The sequence below is a fragment of the Passer montanus genome, unplaced genomic scaffold (assembly GCF_014805655.1).
Source record: "Passer montanus isolate IOZ18808 unplaced genomic scaffold, ASM1480565v1 scaffold20, whole genome shotgun sequence".
NCBI lineage: Eukaryota > Metazoa > Chordata > Aves > Passeriformes > Passeridae > Passer > Passer montanus.
The window spans coordinates 1,496,850-1,517,001 of NW_024366592.1; the positions used below are offsets into that span (position 1 = coordinate 1,496,850).

The window sequence follows — 20,152 nt, forward strand, 5'->3', positions numbered from 1 at the left end:
TGTGTTTCTGGCAGGTTCACTTCCACTCTTCTTGGATCACCTCACTCCTGCTCTGCATCTGGGCTTGAGTCAGTTCCCCCCATGCTTTTCCCTCCACTTTACCTGTTCCCTCTGGCACTCCCTGTTTCCTTTCCCCCTCTAACCTGTGCCAGTGCCTTTCTCTGGCTCTTGCCTGCCAGAATTGCACTCTGGCTGGCACCATGTGCCACACTGACACCACAAAGGCATGTCCAGAGCAGCAGGACCATTCTCTCCCCTGCCACAGGTTCACGCTCCAAAACACCAGGATTTCATAGATCTCAGCATCTCCAGTTTCTAGGTGTGGGCTGAAAACTCCCAGCCCACCCTTATTTTTATTCAGCTTTATCTTCTGACACTCTTTGTGAGAAAGTTCAGTCAAGGAAGACACCTACATAGAAAATTTCAGACCAAGCAATTAGCTCGCCAGTGCCACAATTGGAGCATAATGGAGAATAAAATGTTTATGACTCCTGTAAGTGGTTCAGACTCTAACTTCTGCCTGGAATAAGTGTAATTTCTGAGGAAGGATTTAAAGCCCTATTTGTGCTTTGCTCATGCACTTCATTCCTGTTCTCTGGAAACATACCCTGTTGACCAATTACTCTGTGTTCAAACACACAAGCAGCAATTAACTTACTCATCTGCCTCACCTGTCACACGTGTATTTAAAATTCTCTCTTAGCATCTCAGCGTTTCTTAATCTCGTCAGCAAAACCCAAAGCACTGATGTATTCTTAGGAACAGCACTTTTTTTTTCTTTTTTTTTCCCTGCTTTCTCCGCAGTTTTACACCCCATTGAGTTCAGGAGAGCTATACAGCAGGAAATTAGGCCCAAAGTACATATAGAGGTTTAAATCCCATCTTAAAACACTGTAACACACTGCTCTGAGGCCCTCTAATGGAGACAATGGCAGCCACGATCAGCAAAATGAAATGGGATTAACACTAAACAAAGAAATTTCCACTGGAGGAGGCAGCTCAGGGAGCACATACTCAGTGAGGAGTGGATAGATACTTCTCTGTAGTCAAAGTAACTTTTATTTATGCATTTATTTGTTTATTCAGAGCAGAAGGTCAAGAGGATTTTTCTTTTTTTTTCTTTTTTTTTTTAGAGAAGTAGGGGTGGGAAGTGAATGAAATTAGATCAGAGGGAAGAATACAGGAGAGACCTCCTGGAAACCTCTGCCTGCACAACTTTGATGGGGAGCTCATTGCTACTGGAGCCACCCCTGCTGTGTCTCCAGGTACAGCCTGTGGGCAGAGGTGGTCCATGAATACCTGTCCACCCTGTCTGAAAATGCTGTGTGTGATTTGCCTGCAGTCTAACAGCACACACTGAAGCAGCTCTGTACCCTCCAGTGCTGCTAACACCCCCCTTCACCCTGGCTGGCAGGGTGGAGCTGCTTGGGGCCACATCTGCTCCTTCCTCTCTGGCAAATCTAAGCCAGCACAATGCCAAGATCCTCCTGCTCATCAGCAGCTCTTCTGAGGGATTGTGCATTGGGATCTTACCTGGCATTGTCAGGGCAAGCTTAAGAAATGTTTCAGAAATTACAAAACATCTTTGCCTTCAGTCCGCTGGGGATACCTTTTCCTTCTGCCTCAGCTGCCTCCTCCTCAACTCCTCATCTTAAGTGTCTTAAAGTAATAGGAGTTGTGGGAATTTGCTCAAGGTAATGGCAGAGAAAAGTAAAGATATTTTTCTCAATCACTGCAGGAATATACTCACACTGGATGCCATCAAGTTGTTTGAGTATGTTGGACATCCACACTGTAACAGCAGCCAAAGGTATCTGTCATTTCTGACTCTTCCTGTAAGCTGAGGCATTAGTCACAGAGCTGTGCCTTTCTCATTTAAACCTGCATTCCACACTCAGAAATAAAGAAGGAAACCATGTAAAGATTGTTGCCATTTCATTAGCTGACCTGAACAAGCCAAGCAACCCATGCCAGCTCTCCAAGAAATGTAGTGCCTTGCTGTCCACCCTCAGTATGTCTTCAGCCATTTATTTAAAGCTCCTTGAGCTTTAAACAGATGCAGAGCAGCTTTTCAGATCAGAAGTTTTTAGGGGCCATTCTGAAGCTCATTTATCAGAAGAGACCTGAGGTGACACTGATTTACAGACTGGCACAGGCATTTTGTGAGTATTTCCTTTCTCCAAAGATGGGTTCGGTCTGGGCTGCCATGGGGGGAAAAAAATAAGTGTGTGTGTCAATGTTCCCCACTCTGCTGTCACCAAACACTGAAATAACCCATTTAAAAGGGCTGAAGAAACTAGAAGTCAGTCCCTGGTGCCCAGATCTATAGTTAGAGGGACATTACTGGATGATGTGATCCCTCCAGATTGCAGGGTTTATTTCTTTGCAACATTAGAGGACTTGTCAACCCTGAAGGGACTGAGGGAGGGAGGATGGAGAGGATGAAACCACCTGGATGTGCAGCACTGCAGGTTTAAAGCTCCAAGTCCCAGGGCACACACAGCATCTATTTAACATCCTTGCAGCTTCTGGGCTTCAGCCTGAGAATTGCTCCAGCACTGTGAACCACAGAGCCTCCCCTCTGTGCCTGCATTAGGCTTTTCTTAACATTCAGAGGGAAACAACAAAAGTTCCCCTTTTCCTTTACAGCTCTTTCACTTTTCGTCTAATGAAGGTGGAATATAAAATGTTGAAGGAAAAAGCAGCTTTTTCCCTACAGTAGAATTTCTTTTTCAGTTATTTTTAATCTGACATCTGTTTTAACATGCATTCACAGGCTGCATTTATTTTAATTTTTTTCCCTCCCTTGTGTTTTATTATTTACCTCCCGTTCCAAAGAGATCACAAAAGATTACACTTCAGTGAAGCAATAACAGCAGTGGCAATGACCTCCCTTACTTCTCACAACTTTTCTTTATACCCCTCTGTTCTTCCTTTATCTACATCTTCCCATCACTGCCATCCCAGAGGCCTCGTTACAGCTGCCATCACACGGGGTGGAGGCATCCATGGGGTTTTTTTGGAATTGGACAGACATGTGCTGAGTAGAACACAAAGCCCTTCTTGTTCAGAGCCCCAGTAGTCGTTCTTAGCTCTGTTTCAATTCGTGCCTTTAAAGAAGTTGCACCAAGAAATCAGGCTCTGGGTCAGCTGTGGCGCCTGTGCTTTGAAGAAAGCCCCAGACTCTGCAGAAGGCAGCAGAAAGCAGCCAGCACTGAGACGTGCCAGCCTTCTGACATGATGCTGGCTGAATGTTTCATTTCCCCTGGAAATGAAGATAACATCCTTAATCATCTTACGTGTAATTAAATTAAATCCTGGAGCACACGCATTCCTCACCTCCTCCTAAGGAGCTGGTTGCTCAGGTCTGAGCTTTAGGGTGGAAAAAAGAGGAGTTCTCAGTGGATCAGGAATCACTACAGAGAGTTTCAGCACTTTCCAGCCCCAGGGCAGCCTCTCAGGCAGTGAGAGCAGGGGCTGGCTGCAGCTGGCAGGCTCAGAGGTGCAGCTCACCCAGCTCCTCCCCTTGCTGCCCAGTGTGTGACAGTGCCAGGGACCCCTAACCCATGGGATTACCCAAACAGCCTTGGCCCAGACACAGGGAGGGAACTGGTTGGCTGCTTTGTTCGTTTGCTTGTCTTGTTAACTAGTAAAGAGGTGAGAACTCCTCTAAGACTTTGAATAAAAGCAGAGCTCATGCTATTACTGAAATGATAAAATCAGGTTATGAAGGTTTCCCTCATCTTTCTGGGCAAATCATCATCCTTCTTAGGGTGTGGTTAGTGTGGTGAATTGCACCAGCTGAGCCTGCAAAGGGCCTGAGGAAGAGGTGACTGAGAGGAGACCTCACCAGTGTCCATTAATATCTGAGGGCAGTGTCAGGGGGATGGTCCAGGTGGAGCCCAGCAAGAGGACCAGAGGCAACAGGCAGATACTGATGCTCTGGAAGTTCTGCATGGACATAAGAACCTTTCTGTGCAGTGACCAAGCATGGACCAGACAGCCTAGGGAAGCTGTGGAGTCTCCCTCACTGGGTATATTCCAGCATGGACACAATCCTGTGCTGTGTGCTCTGGGATGGCCCTGCTGGAGATGGGAGGCTGGGCCAGCTGTGCTCCCTTCCAACCCAACCCCTTCTGTGATTCTGTAATTCCTCTTCTCCTTCCACACAGAAAGCAGGACTTGAAAAAACAAGTGTAGTCATTTCCAGTATGGCTTCCTCAGTTTGTTAACATTGTTTAAGAAGCCCTTTGTTTTCATCTCAGCTAAAGAAGCAATTTTAAATTTATGCTTCCTCAATTCAGTGTTTTCAAACACTCCCTGTGATCTCAGAGATCTGAAACTTTTATGCCTCAGGAAAGCTTTGCTGTATTTTTCTGCACCCATCACCCACTTACTCCTCCTTTTAGGGAGTGCAAGGGCTGCAAACGTTCTTGGTGCTTCTTTCTAAGCCTTATCACCTCTTAATTTAGCATGGCTCTGACTTTCTGTGACTTCAATAATAATAGGCATTCAGTAATTTTACCAATGGTGCATTTACATAATAAGAGCACTCTTTTCCCTGTTACTTAAGGACTGACCAGAAGGACAATTTTCTTTCTCTCCTGGGCAAGTTGCCTCTAAATAAAAGCAGTTCCCTCCTTTTATTCCTACCCCACACAATACATATACAGCTGTGATTTCAGCAAAAGCTCACCAAGATTTGAATAAAACTTGCTGCTGTTGTTCGTGGGGCTTTTTTTCTCCCCAAGAGAGGCAAGGAGACAAAGTTCCAACTGAGCAAAATAAAATTAAAAGTAGATCAGTTTTTTCTGTCTCAGTGGCATGTGCTATGGTATATAATGTATGTTCCCTGCTTCACAAAGGAAATGAAAGAATGAACTTATATGACTGATGAAATAAAGATATCAAAGTATTACTTGCCCCAGCTGATATGTGCACTTCACATATAATTACTATTTAATATCTTTGTTTCCTACAAACCAGGAAAAAAGCTTACACCCTCTCACCCAATTCCCTCTTCTAGTAAATAAGCTGATGCAGAATATTCTAGATTTGCAGCTTCTACTTTACTTTCTTGAATTTATTCTCTTCTTTGCAAAGTAATGTGGTCTACAAAATGAAGCTATTTAAAATCCTAAATGAATAAGTGTTATAAAAATAATAAATTAGTATACAAGTCTGACTTGCACAAAACATATGTTACACTCTGAAATATATTTAGACATGAGTGCATAATTGCCTGTTCCTTTCCTAATGGCCTGAAGCACAGAACTAAATCTGAACTTTTCCCAAAGTCTGTGCAGCGATGGAGAGCCTCCCCCTCCACGCTTCCCAGGAGCTCAGGTGCTGCCTCCACAAACTTCAGCTGAAGAGCAGCAAATGGCCAGCAGGAAAAAGATGGGACAGATGGGAAAAAGGGCAGTGAAGGGTTAGGGTGAAGGGCAGCAAGCCTAGGAGCCCACAATGTGAGCACTCCCAGCTCGCTGGGGGTGGCAATGAAGATCCTGCCACGCCACCTCCAGCCTCAGCTCAGAAATTAAGAGAGTCCCTGCAACTGGCTCTCTCACAGGCTCATTCCTGGACTGGCATCCCTGGCCAGGTTCAACCCCTCACACCCCCAGGGCTGCCAACTGGGTATTTGTGGGCTGGTACCAGCAGCTTCTGCAGGAGGGGTGAGAGACAAGGCTCTGGGTGGTGTTGGTGGCCCACAGATAATGTGAATATAACCTGAATCACCATGGAGTTAAACAAAGACAACCAATTGCTCTGAAACACTGAGCCTTCTGCTCATTCCTCGAAAAACAACAGCCTCCAAACCAGAATCATCTTTATTTAGATGTGTTTACAGACCCTGTTACTTTTTTTTTCTTTTTTGACAAAAGGTTTCAACAGAAAAAAATTGTATAAACTACATTCCAATCCAGCTTCTGTGAAAACAGAGAAGTTTGGAGTGGCACAGTATTTCACATAGGTGTGTTTCAAGGTTCATGGAGGAGGGAAGTGGCTATCCTCAACTCTTCAGGAACCTCTCCCTCTGCAAACAGAGCTGTCACCCCTGGACTCACCACCAGCAGCCCATGTGCACACCAAAACTGTTGACAGAATTTCTCCTGGCAACTTCTTTCATCCACACAGCTCCCATGGAGACACTGAGGCTGTTCTCAGAGACCCACCTTACACAGCAAGGTGGCAAAGTTGGACCTCATCAATTTTAAGGTACTACACAGAGTCCTCTACCTACAAACTAAAGCATCTCCAAAAAAAATTAGTTTTTATCGTCTCCCTAATTGTCCTAAAGACAACCGACCACAAAAAAAAGTGTGGTTTGCAAGTAGTTTTACTTCCCACTATGAAAGTGTGGACATTTATAACATTTATTAACATTTATTTGAGCTAAACAACAGCAAAATCCAGTGTGTGGTGGCTGGGAGGGCACAGCAGAAGGTCAGGCTGGGAGAAACCTGGTGGGAGCTGATTTCTTGTAAGAGGCTCTGTGTTTCTGAAAGCTCAGCAGCAGAATTTTCCCCTCCATATGCAGACAGGCACTTGAATTTTTCCTTGATGAAATTGGCAATGAAATCAGATGGAAAAGTCATGGTAAAAATGGGCCATTTTCAGGAAAACAAACATGAAAACAGAGTCACAGCTCAGCCTCACATTGTATGTTGAGACCTAAAGTAGAAAAAGACTGAAAGCCTTGGATGAACAATTTCCTGAGAAATTAAGGTCCTTTTTTAATCCTGAGCACTTCATATAGGATTTTGCTTTCTGTATATGTTGTTTTTCTTGATTTTTTTTCCCTAATCAGCTTTCCTATCTGTCCAAGGTTTATTGTAGCACTCTAGTGATTCAGGTGGTATAGCCAGATAAATAACAGAGTTATTATCTTTATAATAAATCTCTTTGTAATAAATGCACCTTGTAGCTTGATTTACAGCAAAATCCTCCTCCTCCTCCTCTACTTCCATGATGAGACCTACTTAAGTCAGTGAGACTAGTCATGATGATAAGATAATTAAGTTTTTAGTACAACTCTGGTTAGTGAGCAGAATGCAGTTCTGATAAAATGAATCTACCAATTCCAGTCTGATATTCAAGAAGTGCTGGTGATTTGGGTATTGTTCTTAATGTGCTCTGAAAAAACCACTTTTTTTTTTTACATTAAAGCATTAAACCCCATACAGGACACAATTCAGATCATCTTTTAAATTCATGTATTTCTTTTGGAATGGCAAAGTTGAAGTTCAGCCAGCCTAGCAGTGACACCTGCAAACTGACAGTCACCCCCCCTACATTAAAATGGAAAGATTTGCATGAATGTGTTTCAAAATGACAGGAGACAGGAATTGGAGCTTCTAAGCAAGTTAGACTAAAATTTTAAGAGTGAAATGCCTAAAAATAGGCCCCTGAATGCATAGTTAGGCACCTATATAGAGACTGCTTGATTTTCAGTTGTTCTGATCACCCAGAGCTCCCATTAACTTCAGGAGCAACTGTGGATACTCAGCTGTTCTAGAAATCAAGCCACTTTTATTCAAGGGTCTAAATATGGATGTCTGTGCCCAAGTTTGGGGGGGAAAATAGAAAAAATAAAAAAGATATCTGGTTGCCTTTTTTTTTTTTTGCTACAGAAGACATTTGATAAAAGAGAAATAATAGCCAAGTTTCATTCTTCTTTCCCCTTACAATGCTTGAGACTGAATCAACAGAAGAATTAATAGTGCAACACATCTGTGCCAGAAGATTTTGTCTGAGGTGAATGGAAATCTATTCCAAGATCAGTAGCTTTTAATTAGCAATCTGAAACATTCCATACATATTTCATATTCTGAGAATGCAAAGTGTTACCAGGCCACCTAAATCTTTTTCATAGTATTTCAGTGTTGCCATTAATAAGCTTTTCAGGCTGGTCTGAGGAACTTTGCAAGATTAACTTTGCAAATCTGTATGTATTAACTATTTAACTATTTCAGAAATGCCACTTTTTTTCTGCTTTTGGATCAAGTACAACCAGCAGACTTGAGCATATTTTTAAATACCATGAACTATGAAGAAGGGAGAATTAGGCCTTTAATTCTATCATATGCACTTGGTTGTCAGAAGACTTCTGAATGCTGTTTGCTTAAAGACCTCTTTTGTAAAAGTAATCCTGAGTTGGTTTTGTGTCTAAGCCATTGCCAGTTCATGCTGAAGTGCATAAGAGCCAGTCACATGATAGAAAATCTGCAAGAAAAAAAGAAAATTTATGATAGAATTATATACGACTATAAAGCTGCAAGTGTCAAGGAAGTAACAAATTAAAGGCATGCCAGATGAGGATGATAGATATTTGTTTGTGTGTGTGCATAAAATATGATGTAATATCCCTTAATATATTTTTATTTGTAGAATATGAACTAAGGGGTCTTGATGCTGGAAAGAAAAAGCAAAAAGCAAAGACTCTTGCTGCTCTTAACTAATATTTCAAAGAGAGCCAGGTAGAAGCCAATGCTTTCCTCTGGCATCTGGTTTTGACTCTTTCAGTATGTTTGTTTTATTGAATATATGGACTGGGACATTTCATCTTCCACGTTTTTAGACAGCATAGAACAGCAAGAGCTTTGGTCTTGGCTGGGGCATTTGTGCAATCCCTGGCAGATAAAAGATAAAACCCTTAAGGAATCAGAACAAATGGTGCAACACAATCACTGGCTGTGTTCTAACACCCAGCAGTGATGGCAGTGGCAAAGAGAAAGCTCATGCTGCTCTGTCACAACCAGAGACATAATTTTAGGTCAAGAATGAGGCAGAGGGAGCAAGACAATATAATTCTCATTGCAGGAGTGAGCCAGGGGTTTCAGCAGTCATGAATATTAACCTGACATCTCTAAGCTGTTCTTAAAACATTTCTTAGAACATGTCAGTATTTCAAGTGCTAGGAAAGGGAAAAGACTGGTGGTTTTGTCCTCCCCCAAAGCCCCTACACCTCATGTTTTCTCAGCAGCAGCAACAGGATAATGACTCTCAGATATTTTTCTTGGTTAAAGGTAATATCACCTCCTCTCCTGGGCTTAATGAACTTGGGAGTCAGGACCAAAAGCCTTCATGTTTTGGTAGTTCCAACGACACTACACTGTTCCCAATTACACTGCATCCTTTGGGGAAGACATCCTGTGCCACTGATGTAGATCATGGATACACAGGTCAGAATCTTTCTTCCCACTGGGAACTTCTTGCCCAGGAAACAGCCAACATGTAAAACATCCTCTGTCAGCAGCACCCCTATGTAGGATGAGATGTGACTTTCTCCACAGGATGGGAACACTGTGAGGAGTTGTGGCACAGTGACACAAAGGGTCTGTGAGGCTCAGTCACAGCTGGGACTGAAGAGCAGAACATTGCATTTGAAAAGACTCTGTAAACGCACAAACTGAGCCCTTTTTGCCCAAATTTTGTAAAATTTAACACTGCCAGCATGGCCTAGACCATGGTCAGCTGCCCCAACACCAGAGCCCCAGATGTCTGTAACAACAGCTCAAACTTGAATAAACACTGAGCTGGAAGTGAGCCTGTCATTAATAATGAATTAGAGGGATGTTCCATTTCTGCAGAAGCAATAAGCCAGCACTTTTAGAAAGATTACTTTTGTTTTTCATGAGTTGCAAGCTGCCAACAACCAACCTGCTGCTCAATGTCTCCCAGTAAACTACTGGCGCCCAGGCGGAAGAGCTCCGGGGTCATCCACTCCACTCCCAGCTCCTCCTTCACCAGCATGAGCCAAGTAATAGCTTCCTTGGCAGTCCTAATGCCCCCTGCAGGTTTAAATCCAACCTTTAGAAAGAGAGAAAAATGAAATAAATAAAAGTCCAACACACATTTTCATCCATCAGCAACCCTAGAAGAGCAATCAGTGTTTGTACAGCTGCAGTCTCAAAGTGCCTGTGATGGAACAGCTCTGCCTGGGAAGGACCTGAGTAAGAGCCTGCAGAGAGATGCAGGACTTCAGGCAGCTCTCCAAAATGCAGTTCATTGTATCCAAGATGTTACAGCAGGTCAGGGTCATGGGTGACAGAGCCAGCTGTCAGCTCCAGCTGCAGGCAAGCCTGAAAACCCTTTAGTTTTGGTTACATTGCATTATATACTTTGCTGAGCATCTTAATACATAAGAACCAACCTACACCTTTACTATTACCTATACCCTATCATAACTATATCATTACCAAACTATGGTTAATACTATCCAATCACATGAGTTTGTATGTTACAGTTTAAGCTTAAAGTTGTTTTTCAGTTTTCTTGCAGTGGAAAATTCTTTTTTTCTACTTGCCACATTGACATGTCTTGTTTGCCTGTGTATCTTTCTGCTTGGTAAAGACATCTTTTTGTTTGTGGTCAGCTTATCCTTTGCTCTAAGTCATCAAATCTCTTTCCAACTTAACATTTGTTTTCTTAGTTATCCAGCAAGACTGGCTGAGCAATTGTCAATTTACACATCTATTATTCTGTTATATCAAAACTTGCTTCCATCTCTATTCTGTTCTCAGGTTCTTCGTTCAGAGATCCTTCTGCCAAGCAAACATATCAAGGTCTGGACTAGAAATGGGACCTATTAAGCCTCAGTCATCACTGCCAAAGACAACATTTTCGTCCTGAGGGAGCAATACTTTTGACTCCTGTGCACTTTCTCAGGAACTGGGCTTGAGGTCTAATGGGAAGAGTTTGCCTCTAGTACAAGGGATTTAGGCAGGACAGGGATATCTGCATAACCCCATAGTACCCATCCCATCATCACCTACTGCCAATCTAATTTCAAATATAAAACAACAAATGTACAATAACATAACTCTATGTTATTGTAGACATATAATATGTCTACAATAAAGATGCTGCATGTGAGGTGGCTGGCTCGTGGGCAGCAGTGAGAACTGGCTGTGTTTTATAAAAGCCTGTGCAGCACAGTTACACATGATTTTCCTGCACATTCAAACCTACCAGAGGTTTGATTTTCACTAAAATTTTCCAAATGGGAATTAGATTACATCTGTCTTTATCAGAAATTGAAAGGTCTGTCCCCCACCACAGGCTGGGTGTGCTTTCAGTCCCTCTGTGTGGGATGTGGGTCATACCTGGAGGTGAACTGCCACGTCTGCAAAGGCACAAACACCAAGTAAAACTTTTCTTTGAGGTAAAGGATGTCTGGAACCCCATGGTGGACCTGCTGTGCACTTGGCATACACCCCTAGTGCCAGTCCTTTGGTTATGTGCCATTTAAACACAAGACAGAGCTTGTGACACTCAAGCTATCAAATCCCTCATCAAAAATGCCAAAATGTTGGCCTGTAGCAGCTACGTAAAATCCAGAAAAACAAGGGGAATAAGGAAAAATTCTTCTTGTATAAAAAAGAGGTAAATCTGAACAACACACTGATTCTTCCTATGTTTCCTTCTGCCTTTACATTCTGCAAGAATTATCATTTTGTTTTTGTATTCAAGCTCCCAGAACCTCACTGCACTGAGGATTTCTTTGTGCCTTATGGACATAATAGTGGAATCAGAAAGTATCTTTTTTAAAATGTGTTTGGTAATCTTTTTTATATAGTGATTTCAGGACCAACAAACGCAGGATAAATCCTTCTCTCATGCTGGAGCATTGTGATAATGGCATATTTCCAATAAGATTAAAAGGAACAAAAGCAGGAAAAGCTTGATAAATCCAAACCACGAAAACTGTGGTTTTGTGGATGGACAAATAGATGTGTGAGTGTATGCATACATCTGTTAATGTTAGACTTCCAAAAAGAATTTAAAGCCCAGCAACTGCAAAAGAATCTTCTAGATAATAAACAAAAACAGTTGGAATGTGCTTTCCCTAAGGAAGAGAAATTCTAATGAAATTTGAATTCAGATTTCTTCCTAGAAATACGACGTCTCTTTGAGATAATCTGTGGCAAAAACAAGTGAAACAGAGTTAATAAGAGAATTAAAACCATCATTCAGAACTCCTTCCCCTTTTAGCAGATTCTGAAAGGTCTTTTCTTTGCAAAAAAGCTGACAAAGACAAGCCTGTCCTCTCCTCCATTTACCAGCTTTCCAAACAGCACATCTGACTGCCACAAAAACGTAAAAAGGAAGGAGGGGTTGGAATTTAATTCAAGAGCAGTACAAAGTCCAGCTACCATTTTCCTGCTGTTTCACAGTATTTCATTATTTTGCTTAATAAGTTCATCTCCTCAAGAATTTTCTCTTCACCTTACATTATTAAAAGTAATAAGTTTTTCTGGATTGGGGGTTTTCCCAACAGAAAAACCAATTTATGTATGTCCTTCAATAATGACAGGAAAAGATTATTTCCCATTATATTGCACACTTTTCATATCACCACCACAGCTTATCAGTCAATAAATGTTACTCTGCAACTTGTTCCTTTCCTTGAAGAAGTTTAATTTCTGTATTAACCTGTTTTTCCCAGGCAACGCCTTGCTAGAAAGCATCCCTACAGCAGCAAAATTAGTTTGTTAAAGAAACCATTTATAAATGTCTTGTCACTGATAATATTGTCTTCAGTTAATAAAAGTGCATAAAGTCAGTTTACATCTAATTCACTGACACACACATGCACAGGGACACAAGCACTTACTCTTAATAACACATTTCACACCGTGAATGCCTCCTTTGAAAGCAAAGGTGAATTCAACATTTATATCCAATTATGGGGACAAAGCTGTGCTAATGCAGCTTGTGGCACCCAGCCCTGGTGCCCCAGGGACCTGCCTCACGCTGGGGCACTGGTGCTGCTCCCACAGAAACAAGACTATTGGGGCTGCTCAAATGATTGTGTGGCAGAGAGAGAGGCAGGAGGGGAAAGGAGGAGCGGGATCCATGCTGGCCTCACCTAGATGGCTACAGAGAGTCAGTGGACACACCTCCAAGCTGGTGTCACACATTCCTCAAGCTCCTACAGCCCCTGAAGCCTTCTCAGCCCCCATCCCACTGCTCATCCCACCTGCTGACACTGTGCCTTGCAGAAGGGGCAGAAGGAGAAGCTGGAGAGGAGGGAAGGGTGGCCAGACACGGGGAGAGGCTCTTAGCTGGAGATATGGCTCCCTGCCCTGGCGCTGAAGGTGAGGACAAAGCCACTGCTGAACACCAGCTCCTGATCCAGCTGGCAGCCCCCACCTGCCCATGATAAAAGGAAGTGCGAGGTGGCTTAAACTCTCCTGGGAATCTCCTTCTTTCTCAATGTTGCAGCAAAAGGATGAATGCATGGACAGTTCATCACTGGCTTCGCTGTACATTCCCTTTTTCTCCACTGACCTCGCCTGACAGTGACCTGATCAATTAACATTAATATCAGGATATAATGTTCTTCCAACCCCTGTTCCCCCTCTCCTTCCTTCCATCCCAGGCAATGGGATAGAGCTGGATCTTCCTCCTTGTGCCCTTGGAAAGCCTCTCTGGCAATGGAGGAAAGAGCAAAATGTATCCCTTGGGTTGCCAGGACAAAGTCAGAGAACACAGTTGTGTACATTGGACAGGCTCAATGGCTCTACATTTGTATAGCTCTGCTGATGTTTTTGGGAGCATGTCAGCCACTATCAGCCCTGTTGTTAATGGACATGATCACCTAAATAGTGAATAAAAATTCAAATCCAAATGCAGCAGGGAAGGCTTTGATTGCATGAGATTTTATGGAATGAAGTCACGGTTCTTCAAGAGAGGAAACACAAAAGTAAAAAAAATAATAGTATTAGCAAATCAATCCTATTACATCCTTATTTCCTTGTGAGTGAACCTGTTTGGTTAATTTTTACAGAGGAAATGAGAAGTACCTTGTAGCCAGTTTGCCAGTAGTACTCCTTAATGGCTCGCATCATGACTATGCCAACGGGAAAGGTCGCGTTTTCCACCTCCTTTCCTGTAGATGTCTTTATGAAGTCAGACCCTGAAAGGAAGCAAAATGTTTTATAGCACTTTTAGAACCAGAGTCCCTCTGCACATAGAGGTTCACAGCCTCAAAGATGCCCTCCTGCTTCACAGCAATTCTGAAGCATTCCTTTACACATACGTCCCCGTGGTGTACATAAATCAACATTTTAGTATTTCCACCAGGATCGTTGAGAATAGAAATTATTTGCATCAGGTTTTTTTAATTTAACTTTGCATCTCCTTGGTCTCAAGTCTGACAGTCTGCTATTGTATCTCCCACAGCTGTTTTTAAGAGAAGGGAAAGATATCTCATATGTGTTTACTAAACCATCTGTGTAACACTGTAAACCAAGGGAAAACTCCCCTTTTATGCATTTAGCAATTGTAACACTGCAAGTTACTATACTTAAATCCACGGATTAATGCAGCAACAAGGTCAAAACATCTGTGTTCTTTAAAGAACAAGAGTTAGCCTTGGTTTATTTTTTCCTGTTTTCTCCCTAGTGAATAATATTCTCCACTCTCTGCCTTAATACTTGTGTAACATTCTTGTGTATTCTTGCTGCTCTGCCTTGGTTTGAAAGAAATCCTGAAGCTCAGTGTAACGAGAAGCTAAGAAACTAACAAAAAATAATGTGCCTTGCAGTGCATGATCCAGCACTGACAGAACACAATGACAAAACTTCTTTAATTTCATTAGGACCCACTTCATCCCTAGGAACCTACTTCTTAGAAAAGGTGTACTGTGGGATCATTAATTATCAAAAGTAATTGGGAGAAGAAGAGGGATAATTCAAACATCATGTAGTAGTGTGCATCATCCACTTAAGTCAATTGGAACTGCATCTGCTTCCACTTCAAATTTGGCTTGGGGTCCGTTTTGTCTCTTATGTGAATGATGATGCCTCTACAACATCCCCTGGAGTAGGGAAGGGAAGTTTCAGCACTGGCTGCAAGAAAGGAGTTGCCTTGACTACATTCTGTGAGCTGCAGAGAGAGCCTCCCGATGGCACAGCTGGCGGGCAGGCAGCTGGGGCACAGCCTGATGGCAAGGCAGCACACAGCCAGGCGTGCTTCTCTGCCTTCAAAACACAATCAAACGGTACCACCAACCCTGGGGTTCCTGAGGCCACACAGTTTTCTCTGTAGGCTTCCTGACCAGGCACCACGTCAGCCCAGTGGTGGCTCAATTGCACCCTCCCGTGACAGCTTCCACTCTGGAGAGAAACAGCTATTTGCAAGAAAGATCCCAACTCCACAGAAAGTGCAGTGCACAAAAGAGGCAATTAAAAGTTGATAGAGCTTTGCAGAGAATGGAGCACACAGGAGAAACAATTGACTTGCACATTTCAGAGCTGCTCCCTTCCAGGGAGACACCATGGACATCTGATAGTCACATTAAAACAAGGAGCAGTGGAAGTGTAACTTCAACATCACCAAATTATATTTTTAATTTCCCTTTCGAAATGTAGCACTTAAAAGTCCTTCAGTGCAATACTTCTCATTTTTTTCTGCTATAAGGTAAGTCAAAGCTTTTATAAGTCTTATAATTACAAGTCTCTATGGTACAGTTTCATTAAAAACTTTCATTAAACAACAGCTGCCCTTGTATATGGTCTTCTAATCAATTTGGTCAAACAGAATGACTTCTAATCAGCTGTTGATAAAAATAGAAGATGAAATTTTAATTCTAATAGATTAACCACAAACTCAAGATAGTCTTCAAAATCCATCTAGTTCTATTCTCCAGTGGATTTAACGACTATTCAGCAACTCATTACTAAATAGAACAAGATGAACATTTTCCAGTTCATTAAAGAAATGTACTATGTATTTTTGCATTGTCCTCATGATTCGTTACAGGGAGTCTTAATTACAAGATAATGGATAATGGTTATTAAATGCAGACTCCAGTAATGAAGCTCTATTCATTTGCGAGCCTCAGAGACAGCAAAGAGGGGAAAATAAAATTACTAGCTTCAAAAGATTAACGGATCAAATTATTATTCAATTTTGAAAATCTCATTCAGACTTCATAGAAACAAGAAGAGATTAAAAACTAGTATTAGTACAAAAGTTGTGCATTTATATATTTATTTTTAAATAATATCTTAAGGCTATTATGAGAATAATCAGCTTTAGATGTGATTATTAGACAAACATACAGCCAATTAAGTAGCATCCTCTAACAATGAAAACAATACATTTTTATTTGCTGAACAAATTCTTTTTATGACACAAGAGCTTGCTAGCAGGACTGCAGGCAGCCTCTTACAGAAGACAGAGCACCCACACTAGCACAGAGAGCCACAATGGAAGGTGCTGCTAATGTTTGGGTTTCAGCAATGAAAAGGGGGATATAAAAATCAAGTGCTGACATAAAAGGCACCTCATTAAGCAAACTTTATGCCAACCTCGTGATAATAAGGGAGTTTCACCCAGTCTATTTCTTATTCAAGTTCCCAAAAACAAGTTTAAGGAATTAAGTTCAGAAGGAGTTTCACCTGGAAATATAGGTGATGATTTAGAAACCTGAGTTTTATCAACCATCTTCTCATCTTCTTATGAATGGATACACTCAAAAAAATCAAGGCTAAGGCTAAAATACACACTGAATGGCTATCCCCTTCCTTAGAGTAGATTACACAATTCAATGAAGCATTACATCCAAGATTTTATAAAATCAGTTATCAGGGTGGATTTCTAGGCCCAGTGAGCCTGGAAAAGACCACTTTTATTTTCCAACATGAAGCCACAAGAATACATTTCCTTTCAAGGCAGCAAGTCATCTGAGACTGGTTCAATGAAGCATTACATCCAAGATTTTATAAAATCAGTTATCAGGGTGGATTTCTAGGCCCAGTGAGCCTGGAAAAGACCATCCTTTCTACTTTTTTTTTTTTTTCCCCAATGTGAAGTCATAACAGTACATTTCCTTTCAAGGCAGTAAGTCATGTGAGACTGACTGAAGCAGGGAGATGAGCTCAGCTGGGTAGAACATGGTGCAGTAACACCAAGGTTGTGGGTTCCACACAAACAGGCCATTCACTTCAGAGAAAGTCCATTGTATTTCTTCTGTTCTAGATACACAGCCCCGTTTATGAAAGTTCTGGTCTCCCAAAAGTTCAGGAGAGCTTCCAGAACAGGCTTGCTCCATGGCTATCCTGTACATCTACAGAGATTTCCAGCCCATGTAACACTGAAGCAAAGCATCAGAAGTGGAGAATCTTATTCAGATGACAGCATCCAAGAAACACACTCTGATTCCATAATTAAGCAATAAGGAATAATAAGCAGCATAGCAATTGTGGAGTAATCACAACCTTTTGGTTGTGAAGTGTTTCAAATGCCCTTGGGGAATGATTATCTCCTGATACCTACAGACTCTGTGTTGCTGCCTTAGTCTTAATAAAGAACAAAGATGTGGCTGGCAGTTTGAAACAATAGTTTGGAGAGAGATGCTTGCAGAGGGACAATTATGCTCTGCTACTCTGTAAGTATTTGCAATGAGCACAAATACGTCTTCATTGCTGCAACTGAGTTATAACAATATGCAGTGACTCAGGGAGAACACATATCCTTCCAAGACTTCCAGGACTGGTGGCAAAAAGTGGCAAAAATTCTGCTCAGAGGACCTGCAAATCCACCTGCTGTTTCTGCTGACAAGGCATCAGTGACAAAATAGTACCCTATCAAATGTGCATGAAGTCCCATTAGCAAGTCATCTTTCTATTTTATGAGCACCCAAACTAAGGGTCTTCAGATTCACACACAAATTAGCCTTACTAGGGGTGGCCAGGTTAACAACCCTCTGAAAATAAGAGGCAGGGCAAGATATAAAAGGCTAATGTAGCAGCTAATTCTTGTCAGTTGAGTCATCTTTAATTGTCCCACTTACATGTCCTCATCCTTAATTGTCCCACTTACATGTCCTTATCCTGCTCAAGCAGAGAGATAAAATACATTCCCTGTTAGCTTAGCTTTGCCATGCAGGAAAAGAGAATACAAAGCTGTGACAACTCACTCTAGCAGTAGCTCAGCAGGTAGCTTTAGCTCCATGGCACGAGGCTGCACTGCCAGACCACTTGGTTAGGTGCCAATGCATGTTTTCACACGCCTGTGCCTCAGCTACCATTGAAAAATGCTGGTTTATAACTTGGTCTGTTGAGAGCTGCCTGTTTTTTGCAACTCTTTTTGAAAAAGTGCCTGCACAGAGGGGAAAAAAAGTAAAAATCCCATCATAGGGCTCCACGTTTAGTGTCTGTTTAGAAGTAGGATAACTTTCTGAAAACCCATCCCAGCTTGGTTTCTTAGACTCAGAATGGATGCTCCCTTTCTTGAACAGCACCTCCAGTACCAGGGGTTCTGCAGGCCAAACAATGTCCTTAGGAACACTTACACATGCACACAAAAGGGACAAATAACCAAATCCACACTTGTGCAAAATTCCCTGTAGATGATGTCTGAAAGAATTCAGCATTGCTGAATTATGCATAGCTTGCTAATGCACTGTTGCAGCCCCTACCACAGGTCTCCACAGAATACTATTATTAATTAGTATTAGTTTCTTGTGTGTTCATTTAAAATGTTTCTTTAGAAGGTTCAGCAGGAAGAGCCACACCACCTTCTGTTGCTCAGCTACAGAGCACAGGCACTTGCTATTTTCAGACCATTCCTTCCAACCCAATCCCATCCCTATGTGGCATGGAGCAAGAGGAGATAAATAATTGACACGTGCTCTGTGTCCAAAGAGCACAGCTGGAATCCCTGTCACTGGTGGCTCCTGGCTTGGAGCCACCCTGAAGCCCAGAAGGAAACATGCTCCCAGTCACCTCCCTGCATTGCCATGCAGCAGCAGGGCTGGGAGATGCCAGGGTTCAGGAGTTCAGGCAATTGTGTGCTGCTGGAACAGCCATTCCTCTTCCTCTCCAAAGAGGAAGCAGCAGGAGTGACTTGTTATGGGACAACAAGGAAGTTTAAGGAACACTTGTACTGTTATCTGCTTGTTAAATCTGATGTTTATTTACCAGGATCCCATTTTTCTTCTTTAAAAGGGTGTACCATATATTGCACTCAGTATATGACCTACATTAACCTTATTTCTTTTTGCAGATGGCACTACTGGAACTGCTGAAGCAGTTTGCCTAATGACACATGACAAGTCAAAGGCAGAAAGAAGAAATAAATGAAGGAATCCCAACAACTAATCCTAACCTTACTATCACTGGGAAAAAAAAAGACCTTTCTCTCAGCTTACCCACTTGCAGTGCTGATTTCCATTCTGTGGGCTATTTTTTACTCCTGATTTTGAGCAAGATTCAAAACACAAGAGACATCAGTAGAAACCTCCCTCTCTCCATTCTGTGGGCTATTTTTTACTCCTGATTTTGAGCAAGATTCAGTAGACACAGTAGAAACCTCCCTCTCCAGTACAGTGCACCCAGGGCAGGAGGCTGTGCTGGTGGCACAGCTCTGGCCCCAAATTCCCAAATCCATGGCATCCTCCAGCAGTTACTGATGAAGAAACTTGGACAAAGCTTGGATAAAGCTTGGCATCTCCTTTCAGACTGAATGCAAGCACTGCTCTGGCTAGGATGGGTGAAAAAACCAAATGCAGCGGGAGAAACTTGATTTTAAAATCTCCCCCTTTAAGCTTCCTTTACCAACACTGAAATTCATTGCATCACTTCCTTGTTCATGCTTAAATTAACCTAAACAATGATAAACTAGCTGAAACTGTGATATAATTAAAGCAGCACTGGTCTAGGTCAGGCTTTTTCCCTCTTGGCATTCTTGGTTTTGGATCAATACATCTCAGCCTCTCAAAATGTTGTCCTGTGCATGACATATTACAGACTGAGGCTAAAACCCTGATATATCTACCAGTAATAGCACTGCAATTTGGAAGAAAATAATAAATATGCATGATGGCTTAGAATCACAGCGCTACGTGGCATATTGCATTCCATGTTTTAGCAACCACATTTAGCTTTGTGCTTTTTAACGTTGATAACAACTTTGAAACAAATATGTTAACATTAAAGCTCAGGTACACTTACGTATTGTCTATTAGCTTGTAACAAAATTACTCAAATTGAAGAAATAGCTGTTTAAAATCAATTTGGAAATACTCCACACTGAATAAAGCAAGTAGAAAATCAGTCTACTTTATCAAGAAGGTGCTATGAATTTTAAAGATTTTAAAAAAATCCACCATCCATAATGCAGCCAAAATCATGACACT

The 20,152-nt window shown here is 41.9% G+C and overlaps 1 protein-coding gene across 1 annotated transcript in view; it reads right to left on the reverse strand.

The window, feature by feature from the left end:
* Positions 1-6,359: 6,359 nt before the first annotated feature.
* Positions 6,360-20,152, reverse strand: part of DERA (deoxyribose-phosphate aldolase) — a 39,063-nt gene continuing 25,270 nt past the window's right edge. Inside the window, exons 6-8 of the mRNA XM_039708178.1 lie at positions 13,812-13,924; positions 9,664-9,813; positions 6,360-8,226 (exon numbers count right to left, since the gene is read on the reverse strand). Of these exons, the coding sequence (XP_039564112.1) occupies positions 8,170-8,226; positions 9,664-9,813; positions 13,812-13,924 (320 nt within the window). The 3' untranslated portion in view covers positions 6,360-8,169. The remainder of the gene's footprint in view (positions 8,227-9,663; positions 9,814-13,811; positions 13,925-20,152) is intronic.